The 14483-nt window shown below is 35.1% G+C and overlaps 1 protein-coding gene across 3 annotated transcripts; it reads right to left on the bottom strand.

The window, feature by feature from the left end:
- Nucleotides 1-545: 545 nt before the first annotated feature.
- On the bottom strand, nt 546-12767 carry LOC121796081 (serine/threonine-protein phosphatase 4 regulatory subunit 3-like). Of its 3 annotated transcripts, none has more exons than XM_042194806.1 (24): nt 12386-12767; nt 10597-10677; nt 10407-10506; nt 10226-10310; nt 10069-10118; nt 9058-9137; nt 8857-8913; nt 7276-7375; nt 7109-7186; nt 6937-7001; nt 6752-6820; nt 6580-6657; nt 6411-6503; nt 4926-4996; nt 4704-4781; nt 4497-4587; nt 3392-3484; nt 2962-3173; nt 2770-2884; nt 2228-2359; nt 2006-2113; nt 1821-1930; nt 1619-1723; nt 546-1543 (listed from the first exon to the last, which is right to left on the bottom strand). In XM_042194806.1, exons 1-24 carry the CDS (start codon nt 12422-12424, stop codon nt 1075-1077), a joined length of 2559 nt encoding a protein of 852 aa, XP_042050740.1. In that variant the 5' UTR covers nt 12425-12767; the 3' UTR covers nt 546-1074. The 3 variants fall into 3 exon arrangements, with proteins under 3 accessions (XP_042050740.1, XP_042050739.1, XP_042050738.1); XM_042194805.1 differs by having other exon boundaries at nt 6408-6503; XM_042194804.1 differs by having other exon boundaries at nt 1821-2113; nt 6408-6503.
- Between the last annotated feature and the right edge of the window lie 1716 nt (nt 12768-14483).

Below are 14483 nucleotides of genomic sequence, written 5' to 3' on the forward strand. Positions count from 1 at the left end.
AAGTGGATATGCTTTAAAGGAGATGCTAAAATGATTTTAGATCGGTGTAATGTAACAAAATTAATAATTGCAATCTAAAGTATTAAAAATAAGAATCTAAGTATAGATGTATAATCAACGGAACACTTTCCAAATATGACATTAACTTTTGATTAATCGAATGACATTCAGTACTAGGCCAAAATCAGCTCACTCGGTATATAATAAATGAAGCGTAGCATCATGCCAATTCATTTACTAGTATTACTTAATAAATTAATACTCCAAACTCGTCAATAAACTTTTGCTTTAGTAAATTTGCTAAAATAAACCAAGATAATAGTAGTAATATAAATTACTTAATTGCATACTGAGATGGATAGAACCTTTAACATACCCAAAAAGTCTGGATAAATTTATCGATTGAATGAAAATAAATACCCCCTCTAAGTAAACATGAATAATTAGTTACGAAAAAAATCAGTGGCACTTCTCTTCTACAAAATTCCCCTATGGAGCAACTGTCGATTTCAACGCCATCGACAAGGAGAAACTAGTCAATAGCCTTTTTAAGAAGATAGTTTACCTCGAATATAAAATAATGTACATTTTTCTTACTAAGTAAGATACAATCGCATGAAAAAGAAACACAATTCTGCCTCAACAAGGTCCCTAAATGTGTTCCCTAGCTTACACAGATCATGCAAAAACGACAGGATTTGCTTGCTTCCCTGTCTTTATCACATACAAACGCAAACATGTGTGACGACATTACAGGTAAGCAGAAAGAATCAAGCAAAGATGACGATGGTGTATTAGCAAAAGGCTGTAGTTGGTGTTAGTCTTACAACGACGAACAACAATACTCGGCTGAGATTTGCCCGGAAACTTAAATTAAGGAAGAAGCTTACAGGCAAGTCCTCTGCATCCTTGCGACAGTACTGTACAGTATGCTCTCCCAGTATCCGAGGGGGGCTCTGTTTGTTTGTCTCCCTCGTTTACTCATGCTATTTGGTCGAGTCCGCTAAAGAATATGGGCGATGTGGGGACTCTGCCGTGTGGAAGTTGAAGCATGTTGAACTCTTTCGAATATATTCAAGATCCTTTCACAGCCATCTCTGGCGAGGACTTCGGTGATAACAAAGGGCGCTCATCTCCAAGATTTCTTGTATCGGTAGAATCATCTGAACTGTCATTGCAGCTTTTGGAAGAGACTTCGTCTTTGACCGTGTGTTTTGCCACTTCTGCAGTTTCAGACAGCCCCTTCTCAGGATTTGGTGTGACGGAATTCTGGTTTACACTTGGAGGAACATTTTCGGTTGCTTGTTTGTTGCTGGATAGTCCCCCGTCCTTTAAGGTAGAGCAAAAGACAGCTCTGGGTTTTAAGCCTTTCGGAGAGAGTTGCAACCTTTTTGCCTCACTATCCTCTTTCGGAACTAGTTTGCGTTTCAATGGGAACTCTACCAGTCCCCCATCTTCATCAGACGAGCCTGTAGTCTTTTTTGGAGGCGGCCTGTAGTCCTCGTCATCTTCATCATCGTCATAATCAACCAGTCCACCAGACCTTCAATTTTAGACAGAATAAGTAATGTAGTTCTTCCAAGGGAAAGATTTCCGACTCAGTCTGGCAGTAAAATACCTAGGTGACGGATTTTCCGGAGCAGACCCATTAACTAAAATGGGAGGTTCAGGTTTTCCTCGTTTAATGCTTGCTGAATGAGCAGATGCTGAATCTTCCTCATCACTGAAGCAAACAAATCAAATATTTATTATCATATCAAGATCCAATCTTTTAGTAGCGATATACACCATGTTATATTCATGAGCGGAGAAGCACCCACCTGTCCTCATTGAAATAATCCTCTTCTTCTTTTTCCAGAGCTCGTTCATCAAGTCGTTTCCTTTGGTCTAACAATGTACCAGTGCTTGCTGTACCAACATTTTCAAGCGACTGCAAGTGGCAATATGTTTCATTTGTGGAACACCACCAAGATGAGGCGCATATATCACAGAGAAATGACGATACCTGTTCGTATTTAACTTTCAGTGCATGAATAGAAGAGAGAGTTTCAAATTTTGCCAGCTGATCCCAGAAAGTATCCACCAGATACCGTAATAATATTTTCAAATTCTCCTGCAAAAGCCATGCATGAGAAAAAAAGAGTTTGGTAAAGGCAAAAGCCATGCATATCCCAATCAATCAGTGCAATGTACATACACGTATATAAATATGAAAAAAAATTAAAACCTTCCGGATATATTCAAAGAGTTCAAGAACCGCAGAATTTAGAAGATTATAACGATCTCCATTGGCCACAAAGGCGTCTACAATTGGTTTGAAAAGGTTGTTCTTAACAACATGATTCATTAGGTGCTCATCCTGCAAAATCAATAAGAATAGGGTATAATATCAGTCGCTGTAGATGAATAAAATGGGATCTCTGCCCTATGATCAGCTCAGGGCAAACAATAATAATATCTCACGAAATCAGTAACACAGTCAAGATAAGGGGTCATCAAGTATTTTTTTGACATCATCATGGCTAGCCAATTATACAAAAATACATTTTTCAACACTTTTTTTTAGCCAAGGTTACTTCTGGAAATGGGTTATCAGCCAATAATATGGTAAAAAAAAATTAGCACCAAGAAACTACAACTAGCTATATATGCCTAAGAATCTTTGTTTACATAATCTGCCACTTCTGAAAAATCATATATTGATAGATCAATAAATTTACATTAGTGTCAGAAAGGAATAAGAGTGAGAATGCAATACTATTTACTTACACTGCGAGAAACAAGCGCTCTCACAAATCTAATAGCAGCAACAACAAGGTACTTTTCTCTTCTTTTTGTCAGGTATAGAACCTTATCGATCACATTGTTAAGAAGAAAATCACATCTACAGAGAAAATGAAAGATAGATCAGAACAGGGTTCTTGATCGCATAGACATAGTCAAGCAGAGTGAAAACCTTACTTTATCCTGTAAGGATGCTGCACAACGCAGAAACATAGCAAGTCACAGGTATTTAACAAAATTTCAGGCTTCACGGATCTTTGAATCCCGGGTCCTCCAAGTGAACTATCAGACTTGCTGCCAGGACCATCACTATTTGACTGGCATGATGATAATGCATCAACTAACTGATTCAAGTGCTTTTCATAGAAAATCTCCACAATATTTTCTCTCTGCAATAAATTGAGACAGTCAAACACATGCTATAATCACCTAAAGGAGTTGATGTGTAAGGGAATATTCATAGATAAAAGTACTACTCCCTCATCCCACCATAAGCGAGGTGGAGGGAGGACATCATTTTACAAAATTTGAATATAGAGACTCCCATATTGTGAGGAGAAATTAATGTGGAAAAAGAATGAGGGAAACAGTTGTACGAGTAATGTACCTGTGCGCCTGGTGGAGAATCCAAAAGACTGCGAAGAATTTCAAAAAATTGGCAATGCATATTATCTCCATAATCTGTAAGCATATGTTTCACCTGCACATTAAGAAGCAAGTTACCTTAAGCTAGGAGGCTAAGATACTACCACACCAACTGCTGATAGGACAGTAAATAATGGAGAGTATGCACACACAATATGAAAGACATTTAAATTATGATAATCGAGACAGAATTGAGTTTCATGATCTTAATTCGCAATTGTGCATGGCAACAACCCACACAATGATGAATAATGTCAAGGCCATTATGGCACATGAAATAAACAAGGACTGTACTACATATACAAAGAAATGGAGTAAGTTTAAGGATCTATCAGGACTTTCTTTCTCAAGGCATCTCTATTTCATTATCATGCTATCATCATATTTCCAATTTACTCAATCTATCAGTATTCTTCCAACCCACCTCCTCCCACTAAAGAAACAATGATAAAGAACCTAAAGATACTAAATCCACTTCTGAAAAAGAGCTTAAAGGAGGCTCAAAGTAATACTCCCTCCATCCCAGGGACCCCTGCATGTGACAGCACAGGATTTTATGCACACTTATTTTAAGGAGTTTAAGGAGAGAGAGAAAAGGTTGTTGGATGTTTTAAAGTAGATAAAATTCTGTTGAGTGTTTTAAAGTAGAAAACAAGAATAAAGTAAGAGAGAAAAAGTTGTTGGGTGTTTAAAGTTGGAAGGGAGAAATAAAGTAAGAGAAAGAAAAGGTAATTGAATATTTTAATTATTTTCTAAATAAGTAAGAGGTCATCTTGGTTGGGACTGATGAAAAATTAAAGTGAGTCATCTTCGGTAGGCCGGACGAAGTATAATGAAAACTTTGGAAACAAGGATCATCTGCTCATAAGCTTTACCAGAGCATCATCTTGGTTTTTCATATAAATCCAACTTCAACATATGACAGTTGTTTGCCCCATTTAACAGGATTTTCTCAATAAGATAAGACTACTACATGGTGTGGTCAATTTACACAACTAATCTGACCAATATCTGCAGCCAAACGAATCAGGTATGAAATCACTTAAGTAGATTAGTCAAATTCTCACCATGAGTCCAAGAAGAGCTCCTTCCTGCCGACTGACATAAGAACGCAAAATATTCCCATCCAGACTCTGAAAAAGAACGAGGATGTCTGTCCTGCATCCATTATGGCAAAAAATCATGGAGCGATCCTAAATGTACAGAATACAACATAGAAAACAAAAAAATTGTAGTACAAGTTCTTCATTATAAAGACTGATTTATTTCATTACCCAGTCAATACAAGCTTATAGTCTTCACTTTGCAAGACATCCGCTATGATGTCAAAAATGCCTTCACTCACTAGATCCCTACAGCATAATATAATTATCTATAATCAGCAAAAGTTGTCAACATTTGAGCTATAAGGTGGACAACAAGGCAAATATATTATTTATCCTGTAAAGTATGAAATTTAGTTTAAGAAAAAAATAGACAGGCAGAGCTTAACATACCTAAATAGCCGATGCTGATGTACCATCTGCAAGCTCTTACTTAAGGTACAGAACTCGCGCAAGAAGTCTACCTATTTTAACACAAAAAACAAGGTGTGGATTTCTGGATTACTATTTTGACAACACAGAAAAAAGAAAGGTTGTCTCTCCATTGGCATGCATAATCCATTGAATATTAAACTCTAGAATTGAAGTATATAGACTGATTTACTAAAAACCAAAAGCAAGCTGGAAGCAACATGATCGGTGATAAAAAAAACATCCAAGTCAACAACCAATACCATTTATCTAAATGTTCACAGAACTTTACATGAAATGACTATATCAAACTATATAGACCAACCCAGGCATATTGCATAGAAGTTGCTACTAACTTTATATCAAACTGCCATGCATGCCAAAAATTGTGAGTTCATACTGAACAAACTATACTAAATATTTTCTAAGAATGTTCAACATTCCTATATGAATATCAAGGAACAATATTTGTGCACAACTCCACCAGGAATTCTTAAACACGAGCAATACGAACACTGTAGGTTTCACATGCATCTAAAAATAGCACCGCAAATATTATACTGACACTTTCTGAAATTATTTACTATCTATAGCTCCTGAAATTTCAATAGACATTGGTAATATACCTTTACAGCTCTCACTACCAAGATACCAATATGGTTATTAATAATCCATAATCCAAGGCTCAAGCCGATAACCAAGAAAACTCTCACTTCATGATGCAAATAAAGTAGTACTTTTACCCCCACATCATCCAAATTACCAATGATGAGAAATTTGCAAAAGCAAGTAGGCATGTGTATTTTAGATAAGATTGGGTGTTCGGTAATACGCACTACACTGTAACTGACCAGTTATTGGCAATTTTTTTTAAAACCTAAAATAATTTGGGAAATGTCTTAAAGTAAAGTAACGTTATATACTAGGAAAAGAAAAGAATATCACAGAGAACAAGCTGACAGACAAAAATTATAAAATACAATATATTTATAAATTACTACTACTATAAAATGAAAGCAGGTTGAATGTAGGTTTACGCATGTGTTATGTGCAGCAGGTAAGAGATTGCTCATGGAAAATAATGAGCAGACACATTAGCAAGTTATAGTCCTCGCAAGGACTACAAATGATAATGTTGCATGCTATGAAGCACAAGCCACAGGGACGCCCCCTGGTCCATGTACTCGGTCCGGGACCAAATAAGAAAAAATACACCTTGGGACATATTTTATTTTCACAACTTTTTTTACTTTTTATTAAAGAAAATACATTTTCATCCAATTACTTCTCTGCATGCTAAGAGCAATAAACCCTAAAAGTTTTATGGCATAATGTATCCTCATTTTTGAACAATGATATATATATGTTCCCTAATGATATCGTACATGTATTTCATGTTCGTCCCCATAATGAGTAGGGGGTGGTTCCAAAGAGGAATTAAATTTAAGGGAATCCAATGTGTACCACAGTTCTCTTTGATTCTATGGAAATGGTAGGAACCTTCATCCTAGCAAATAAATCCTTGATAAAGGCACTATCATCTTTCAGCAAGGAAATAATCTGCAAGGAAATAACTAAAATTAATGAGAAAAATAAGCATGATAAGAAGTGCTGAACCAACTGATATAAATCTTACAATTGCATTATTTGAATGAATAATAGAATTTAGATTTCCAACTATGCCTTCATCCAAAGCTCTGGGCAAAATGACATCCTAGAATGAGCAACGCAATCATCACATTTCATTCTTCAAATCAGTCAATCACAACGAGAATATGTGATATGCAGTGCAAATCACAAAATGATACCTTCAGATACCCAACTCGGTAAGTTTGGTGTATCTTTGAAAGAACTACAGGATCCTTAATAGGTACAACCTGAAACAACACACATGAAAAATTAGCACTGTATCTTCAATAAGAGATTTCTTCAGCATCCCCTTTGAAGTGGCCACGGATGGAATGGGAATTAATGAAGTATAATGAGGTTTTACCTCCTTAAAAATTACATCCTCTTTTAGAAAGTTGCGGTGATGGGTGAGAGGTCCCTGTGGGTCATCTGCAAAACCATATGAAGCACCAACCAAGATATTCAGAGAGGTGCCAATGGTCTGAAACAATTGGAGATCCAATTATATGTATACTTTAGCATGGAGAAACACTTACACTCTAGGCATCCCATTATATCCATAATCAATTCATCCCCGAAAATTTTCTCAAAGATCTGAGCACTGTTTAGCAGAACTGCAAGTAAATGGTGGATTAAAAACGTTCAGAATGTTGGCATGGCTCGAATACAATACTATGCCAAGGAGAACAATAATTCTGCTTACTGATTCCCCTAACAATTTTGAAAATTAAGTGAAGACCATCAATGTTTTCCAAATCTTCACATATCCTAAAAAGTTCCATCAACTTCCGGAAAAAATCTTGCTGCATCACAAATAAGCTTAACTTAAGTCAGCATCAACTGATAATAACTTAAGAGGGTATAAGCATCAAGCAAGAAGAAAATCAGATACAAGAGAAGAAAGGCAAACAACACCACAAAATCTGAAAAATGGCATAGAATCATCTTACCATTCCTTTACAGGTTCACATAAACTATCAAAGTATAAAACAGTGTATCATCACTGTGTATCATCACTGTTACTAAATAGCATAAAATGAAAAGTTTCTAGATTAATGAGTTATAGTCTTAACAGATCTGACATGAGACCTTTTTCCCAGCGAACAAAAAAGTTTTGCATTATTACAACTAGTATTAACACCGGAGCTATGCACGGGATATAAGAGTTTCAAATAATGAATATAAAATATAATAAATATATAGAAAATAAGAATTGAAAGAAATATGGAGATTTAAAAAAACAGAAATGTGTTTATCTTGTCTCACTCAAAATGAAGAATTTACTACTCCCCAGTCAATGAAACATTTATGCAATTTTAATATATAATCTAAGTGAAGTAAAAACAATAAAATTAATGACAAAAATAAGATGTGTGACTAATGATCAAAGAGTATGAATTAATTAGAATAAGATATACAAATAAAGAAAATATGTGTGAGCAAAGATGTTTATTGAAAGTGCTATGCAAGTCATTAATCCAAATAAAAGGTAAATTAATATATAAATTTAATAGCTTAATTTATAAAAAATTAATTTGAAAAAATATGGAATATTAAACATATCCACATTAAATATATGAATAATTTAAATCATATAAAACTTCTTTGAGAAGTCAAGTTAGAAAATTTGTATTATCCAATAATCACATTTTAGTGGACTGTTTATTTCTTTCTTTTAATTTCAGACCATAGCATAACTTGATATACATTTCCAAAGACTAAATGAATTTTTTATATTGGAAAGAATAAATTTCTTACTTCCCGCCACATATACGTATAAAAAGTAAATTACTACTATCACTTAAAATAACGATAATACTTTATGCATCTTGTTTGTTTTGAATAATGTGAGAATTTACACTACTCTTTATATTAAAAAGTATTGCAATAAATGATTAAATCTCAATTTTAACCTAAATAAATGGAAGGCAAACTAAACACTCTAGCACAATTCCAATTTAACTCAAATATAAGGCTAATTAATATATAAATTTAATAACTTAATTATAAAAAAAATTTAATGGTAGTGCACTATTTAAATGTGTTTTAACACTTCTTCAAGAAGTTAGCATTTTATTGGGCTATTATTTGTCCAATTGTTTTTGTCTTAAAAAATTATTTTTGAATAGAAGACACCTCATCTTTCCATTTTCCCTCCAAAAAAGGTATTAAGGACTTTTCATCAAACTTGCACTTTAGATTAGTATAGATTGCTTACAGATGCACAAGCATGTGCACCATAGGCAGGAGGAGCATGATAAAGCATAAAGTACAGAGCATTTACCTCATTCAATATAAGTTCAGTCACACGCAATTGATCTGCTATGCCACACTCAACAATCTGCAAAACCAGAACAAACATGTGGATAATATTGGGATATGCAAAGGATAATAAAGTAACACGAGAGTTCAAAAAGAACAAAAAAAATAATACGACTATCATCAAAATATACAATGAGAAAATTCAGGGGAATTGATCAAGTACCTTAAGTATCGAAGGGAGGGAAGACAACTCAACTGGAGGCAGTTCCCTCAACTCACTATTGATGTTGTTGAAAGTTTCACCTGAAAGGTTCAAAATATAAACCAATACAGCTATTACCATTTCTGCTGGGACTAAATTTCTCAAATTACGTATTTTCTATCAACACCAACACCATGCTTTGGCATGGAAGTTTTCTGTGGCAATCTATGGCAGCCGCATAGGTATGGAGACATTTGGTCCATGGCGCCCAAGTAGGGCTTGCCAAACCCATTATACAAGAGTCCACACTGAGGTAACTACCCTTTATGTTCATTATGTACAGGTGTGGACAGTGTGGTAAGAAAACATGGTTTTGGTTTTCTAAGATAATTTCTTAAAGAAGCACAAAAAAATCCATTATTCTTAAGCATTCTGGCAGGACTCTTTTTGAAAAATAAAATATAAGCCACAGAAAGAAGAATTTATAGGAATGGTTACTCGTTAGGCAATTTGATAAGTTAATAACATTTACAAGTAAGTTGATCATTGCACCAGATGTAATAATAACCATGTGGTAAGTGATAGTTCCTTTTATATGCAAATTACCTTGTATATCTACAACTAATACTGCTTCAATATTATGACAACTTCACATGTTGCCAAATAATTACATCACTATAATATGGATAGAAATAAAGAGAGAACATAAAAGATACATGTGAGAATATACATCATTATTTGATTTTTCAAATTTAATGACATGAAAATTGTCTATTGAAATGTCAATTATACGAGGGACTATAGAAACAAGCACATGAAAGATTGTCCCAAAAACAAGAGCATGTAAACCAAACAAGTAACACATTGCCCCTCAACAACCATCAACACTAGAATCTCATCTCTTTACACTTGAATAAACTTCTCCAAAATACATTCAGATACTATAAGGCACCTATAGCATGGGAAAAATTATAAAACTTACAATAATTACAAAGACATGGGTAATAATTACACCAACCGTAGGAAACTTACTGGCAAGTGAGTTAAAGTGCATGTTCCTTTGCAGACTACATATGTGATCCCTGCATGGATCACAATTAATATGAAGATGTGTAAGTTGAGCAGCACACTTTAAATAGCTATATACTAAAAGGAAGTTGACTTAAATCACAATAAGGTTGATACTAACCATATGTAAGAGCAACCAGTTGTCTCTTGGAAGCTAAGGGCCAATTCAGTTGAAAACTCAGGATCCCGCCAGGAAATAATTGTATCTGAAAATGTAAAATGCAGTATAGAACTTATAGAAGGAAACAAGACAAGAATAATGAAATTTATGAATGAAAAAAGAACAATTCAGAAAAGGACACCTTCTTGCTTGCGATAGATATCATCTGAGCTGATGCGGTGCAGCAGTAGTGTTTCATTGTCCTCCTCATCAATAACAAACAGACCTAGGTCTTCCGATCTCTGCGTCACAAGGAATAATGTTCAGTAAAATTATAATATGCAGCCATCATGCCAAGAAAAGTATGGTAAAGAGAAATATGGTAATAAAACCTCCAAGTAATCAACAGTGACATGCCCAGTGCCTTGATCATCCCATTTCCCATCTTCATTCAAGCGGTATACTTTAACACGCTGGAAACCAGGAGATGTGTGAAGAATTATGAAAAGAAAGATTTACATGCAGCAAAACGGACTTACTAAAACTATCAATCAGTCCTTCAAGAGTTTAAGAATGCACTCAGCAACAAAAATCCAAAAGAAACATCTATTCAAAAAAAATTATGTGAGGCTCTTGGTTTCAAGATCTGGTGGACATGTATATGTTTGTTCGGGTGGCTTCGTTATAGACTTATAGTTATGGTTATGGCAATGAATTTTGAAAAAGGATTTTTTCCATCTATATTTACTTTCCCTCATGTTTGTGGTCTGATATTTTTTTTCTCCCGAAATAAGTTGGTCTTACCACTCTTACCACTACAGAAATTGTAGAAAAAACCCAACTGAATGGCTTTCCAGTCTAAAACTTAAATCGGTAATACGAAGATATAATTTAAATAAATAATTCAAACATACACCCCTATATAGATATCAAATAACTCTCCATCCTATATTAATCACGAATTACCTCTTCCATCCTGGTTGCTCCCCTCAAACTTTGCCATACTACTTCCCTTAAACAGATTCAAGATAATCCATAATATACAGATAAGTTGCTTACATTTCTAAAACATTAAATTATGAATTCAAATAACACCCTTGAAAATGTGTTTAAAATATATAATCAGAGAGATCAGAATACCTAGTTTAATTTTTAACCTCTCTCATAGAAGATAATACAATCAAGATATACACTACCAGAAATGTTAGAATCTCATTTAGTAATAGGTTTAATCTACGGCTAAAAGAGAGTGGTCCGACCATCCGAACCACATAATCAATTCTCTGTCATAATATTACTTTTTTCTTTTGTGAAAAAGAAATTGCCTGTAATATTCTAGAAACATGAAAGTCAAAAATGCATCACAAGACTTGTGATACTCTTTAATAGTAGAGTTCCTAAAGTTCAGTTGGGAGTTGGGATAGATATTTCATGAACTTCTGATTAAAACATCCTTTGAAGAAGGCCTCAGATTTATTCTCCTTCTACAATCCTCTGATATAAGCATATGGCAAACTTCGAAGAAACTAAAAAGACATTGTTTAGTTGACTTCATGATTACTAAGACATAGCCTTCAAAATATATTCATGCACTTTCTAAAGGAATTTCAGAATACTGCCAGCCTAGCAACTTCTCAAGAAATTCAATTACACTGGACCAGCAGTGCAAATCTACTTACTATTAGATATCCATAAACAGGGAGTACCCCAAGTAGTAATGAAACCTCAAAGAACTTGAACTACGATTGATCAAAACATCTTACGAAAAGATATCAACAGAACAAGATTGTCTTCCCCTACTTACCAGTCTAATCTATTATCAGTACTGGAGACAATTAGCTTGCTTGTTTGCTACTAATACTATCACTTAACCTTCAAACTCATCTACTACGTTGCAGTTAAGCATACATATATTGAACAACAGAAGTAGCAAAACACATTCACACATATTAAACAGTATCAGAAAACAAATTTCAGATTAAGAAATAATTGTTCCGTTGTATAGTGGGAACTCTTAAGCACATATAATGATTCTAACCCCCCCCCCCCCAATTAAAGCCAATAAACACGAGAGCTCTAAATCGAAACCTGAAAAGGACCTAACCCACTCCAATTCAACCCTAAGCCTAAGATACAGAGAAAAACTTCTTTCTTCGATGGTGTGTTTTTCCCTTTACTGACCTGCGTGGTATTGTTCGGTGATTTGTCCTGCGACCCCATTGAAAACACCAAGAAGCTAATCTCGATGCGAATTCCGAGCGAGAACAGCAAGGGGAAGAACTTGCTGAGCTCAAATCACCAAACCCCCGAACGCGAAATTAGGGTTTTGAAGAATAAAGAGGGCAGGAGACGAGCTGTTCCGACAAAATCAGGAGGTTGCTCGGGCGGGGCTACTGTATTCGAATCAGTAGAAAAACCCTAACCACCATTGGTATTGAGAGTGAGCTTCCAGCCTCCCTCTTCTCCCTCTCTCCCGTCCCTCTCTCCTATCTGTCGCGAGTTTCTCTTTTCTTTCCTTCTTTTTCTACCAAGTCCTTTTTTAATTTTTGCCCCGACCTTTGAACGCAGAGTAAGAGTACTGAGCTGGATGACGATTTTAACCTCGTTTTTAGGAAATTACTGTTCTACCACCCCGCCATTTTCCGACATTCACGCGCTTTTCCTTTGTGGTCAAACAATTCCAATCACAAATATGGAAAATGTGATCTTTTTCTCTTTTTAAATTGTTTTTGTTTTTTTTGTTTTGATTTTTTTAACTCCCTCCGTCTCCATCTCTAATGAATATAAAAAATTTATATATCACATAAATTTTAATATGCACTTGATAAGATAAGAAAAAAATAAAAAAAAAGTAAAAAGTAATGGAAGTAGTGTGGGTCTACTGTCAATAACATTATTTTAAGAGTGACCACAATAGGGTAGCCGTCGCGGCCGCCGTGTGGCGCGACGGCTTATTGTGAGCCGCCAAAGCGCCGCGGCGGTTTCTCAGCGGCGCCGCAGCGGCCTATTGCAAGCCGCAGACCGCCGCGACAATACTTTTCTGGTTTTTTTAATTCTTTAATTTTTATCTATAAAATGCATATTCCCAATTCAGTTTTTTCATTCCATTCCAATTTATTTATTTTCGTACAATTAATTTTGTTCAAATCAAATTAAAATATAGGGTATATTGCTTCAAAAGTCGTCAACTTTGCAAATAATTTGGTATTTCCCGTAAACTTTAAAAGTTGCATGAAAAGTCATGAACTTTACAAGGTGTTGCAAATTTCCCGTACGACCCGACCCGGTACATTTCCTGTAAAAACTAATCCTACGTGGCTCGCCGGAGGCGTGACATGGCAAAATCTCCGGCAGAATAATAAAACGACGTCGCTTTTTAGTTTCAATTAAATTAAAATGTATATCAATTTAGGGTTTATGTCTCTTCTCTCTGTGACAGAAATCTCAATTCCCGTCGAGATTTCAACTCTTTCTTCTCCATTGCGACATGTAACTGGTCGCGATTCGTCAATCTACAATCCCATCGTGTTTCCTCCATAGGTAGGGTGGTGATTCCTCCATCTGCAATTCTCATCACGATTCCTCACGATTTTGTCTTCAATCAAATACGAGGTTAGATTTAATCAAACCAATGGATTTGATTTACGAAATCTGGATGTATTTCTATTCGAAATCGATTGTTGGATATAGGGTTCGATTTCGGGTTGGGTTTTCGAATATAGGGTAGGGTTCGATTCCGATTCGATTCGAACTCGAATTGAAGCATGAATTCGAAATCGATCTGTCTATTTGTTTGCAGATTTGTTTATTTGTTTATTCGAACTCGAATTGAGGCATAAAATAGATTGTTTGCAGATTTGTTTATTTGTTGAGGGTTGAATTTAGGTTTGCAGATTGTTTGAAATCAGATTTGCAGGTTGAATTTAGGTTTGCAGATTCAAAAATCATGTTGTTGCAGATTGGGTTTTGGTTGAATTTAGTGGTTGAACAAGTTAAATTAATGTTCAGATTTGCAGATTTGCATTGAAGATTTGAACATAATGTTGAGTCTCTTTGATGATTTGTTGTCTGCCACTGTCCAACAGCTATAATTTGAGCATAATTTTGATTTGATTTAGGATGTCCACATCGTCGCATAATTCGAGCCATAGAAGTTGGCCAAGGCTATAAGTCATGGTTTGTAGTCACGGAATTGAAACTGAAGTTGTTACATCTAAGACGAATGCCAATCCAGGACGATGTTTCTATCGGTGTAGCACTTGGAAGCATGATGACTGCA

This window comes from Salvia splendens, chromosome 3, assembly GCF_004379255.2.
Source record: "Salvia splendens isolate huo1 chromosome 3, SspV2, whole genome shotgun sequence".
NCBI lineage: Eukaryota > Viridiplantae > Streptophyta > Magnoliopsida > Lamiales > Lamiaceae > Salvia > Salvia splendens.

Bases quoted from the DNA above. Each gene is read 5' to 3' on its own strand.
- LOC121796081 (XM_042194804.1), bottom strand. From the start codon at position 12,424: ATGGGGTCGCAGGACAAATCACCGAACAATACCACGCAG. The intron at 9,138-10,068 runs GTAAGTTTCCTA...TGAACCTTTCAG, and splicing joins GCACTTTAACTCACTTGCCA to GTGAAACTTTCAACAACATC. The intron at 1,724-1,820 runs GTGGGTGCTTCT...TGTTTGCTTCAG, and splicing joins GATTATTTCAATGAGGACAG to TGATGAGGAAGATTCAGCAT.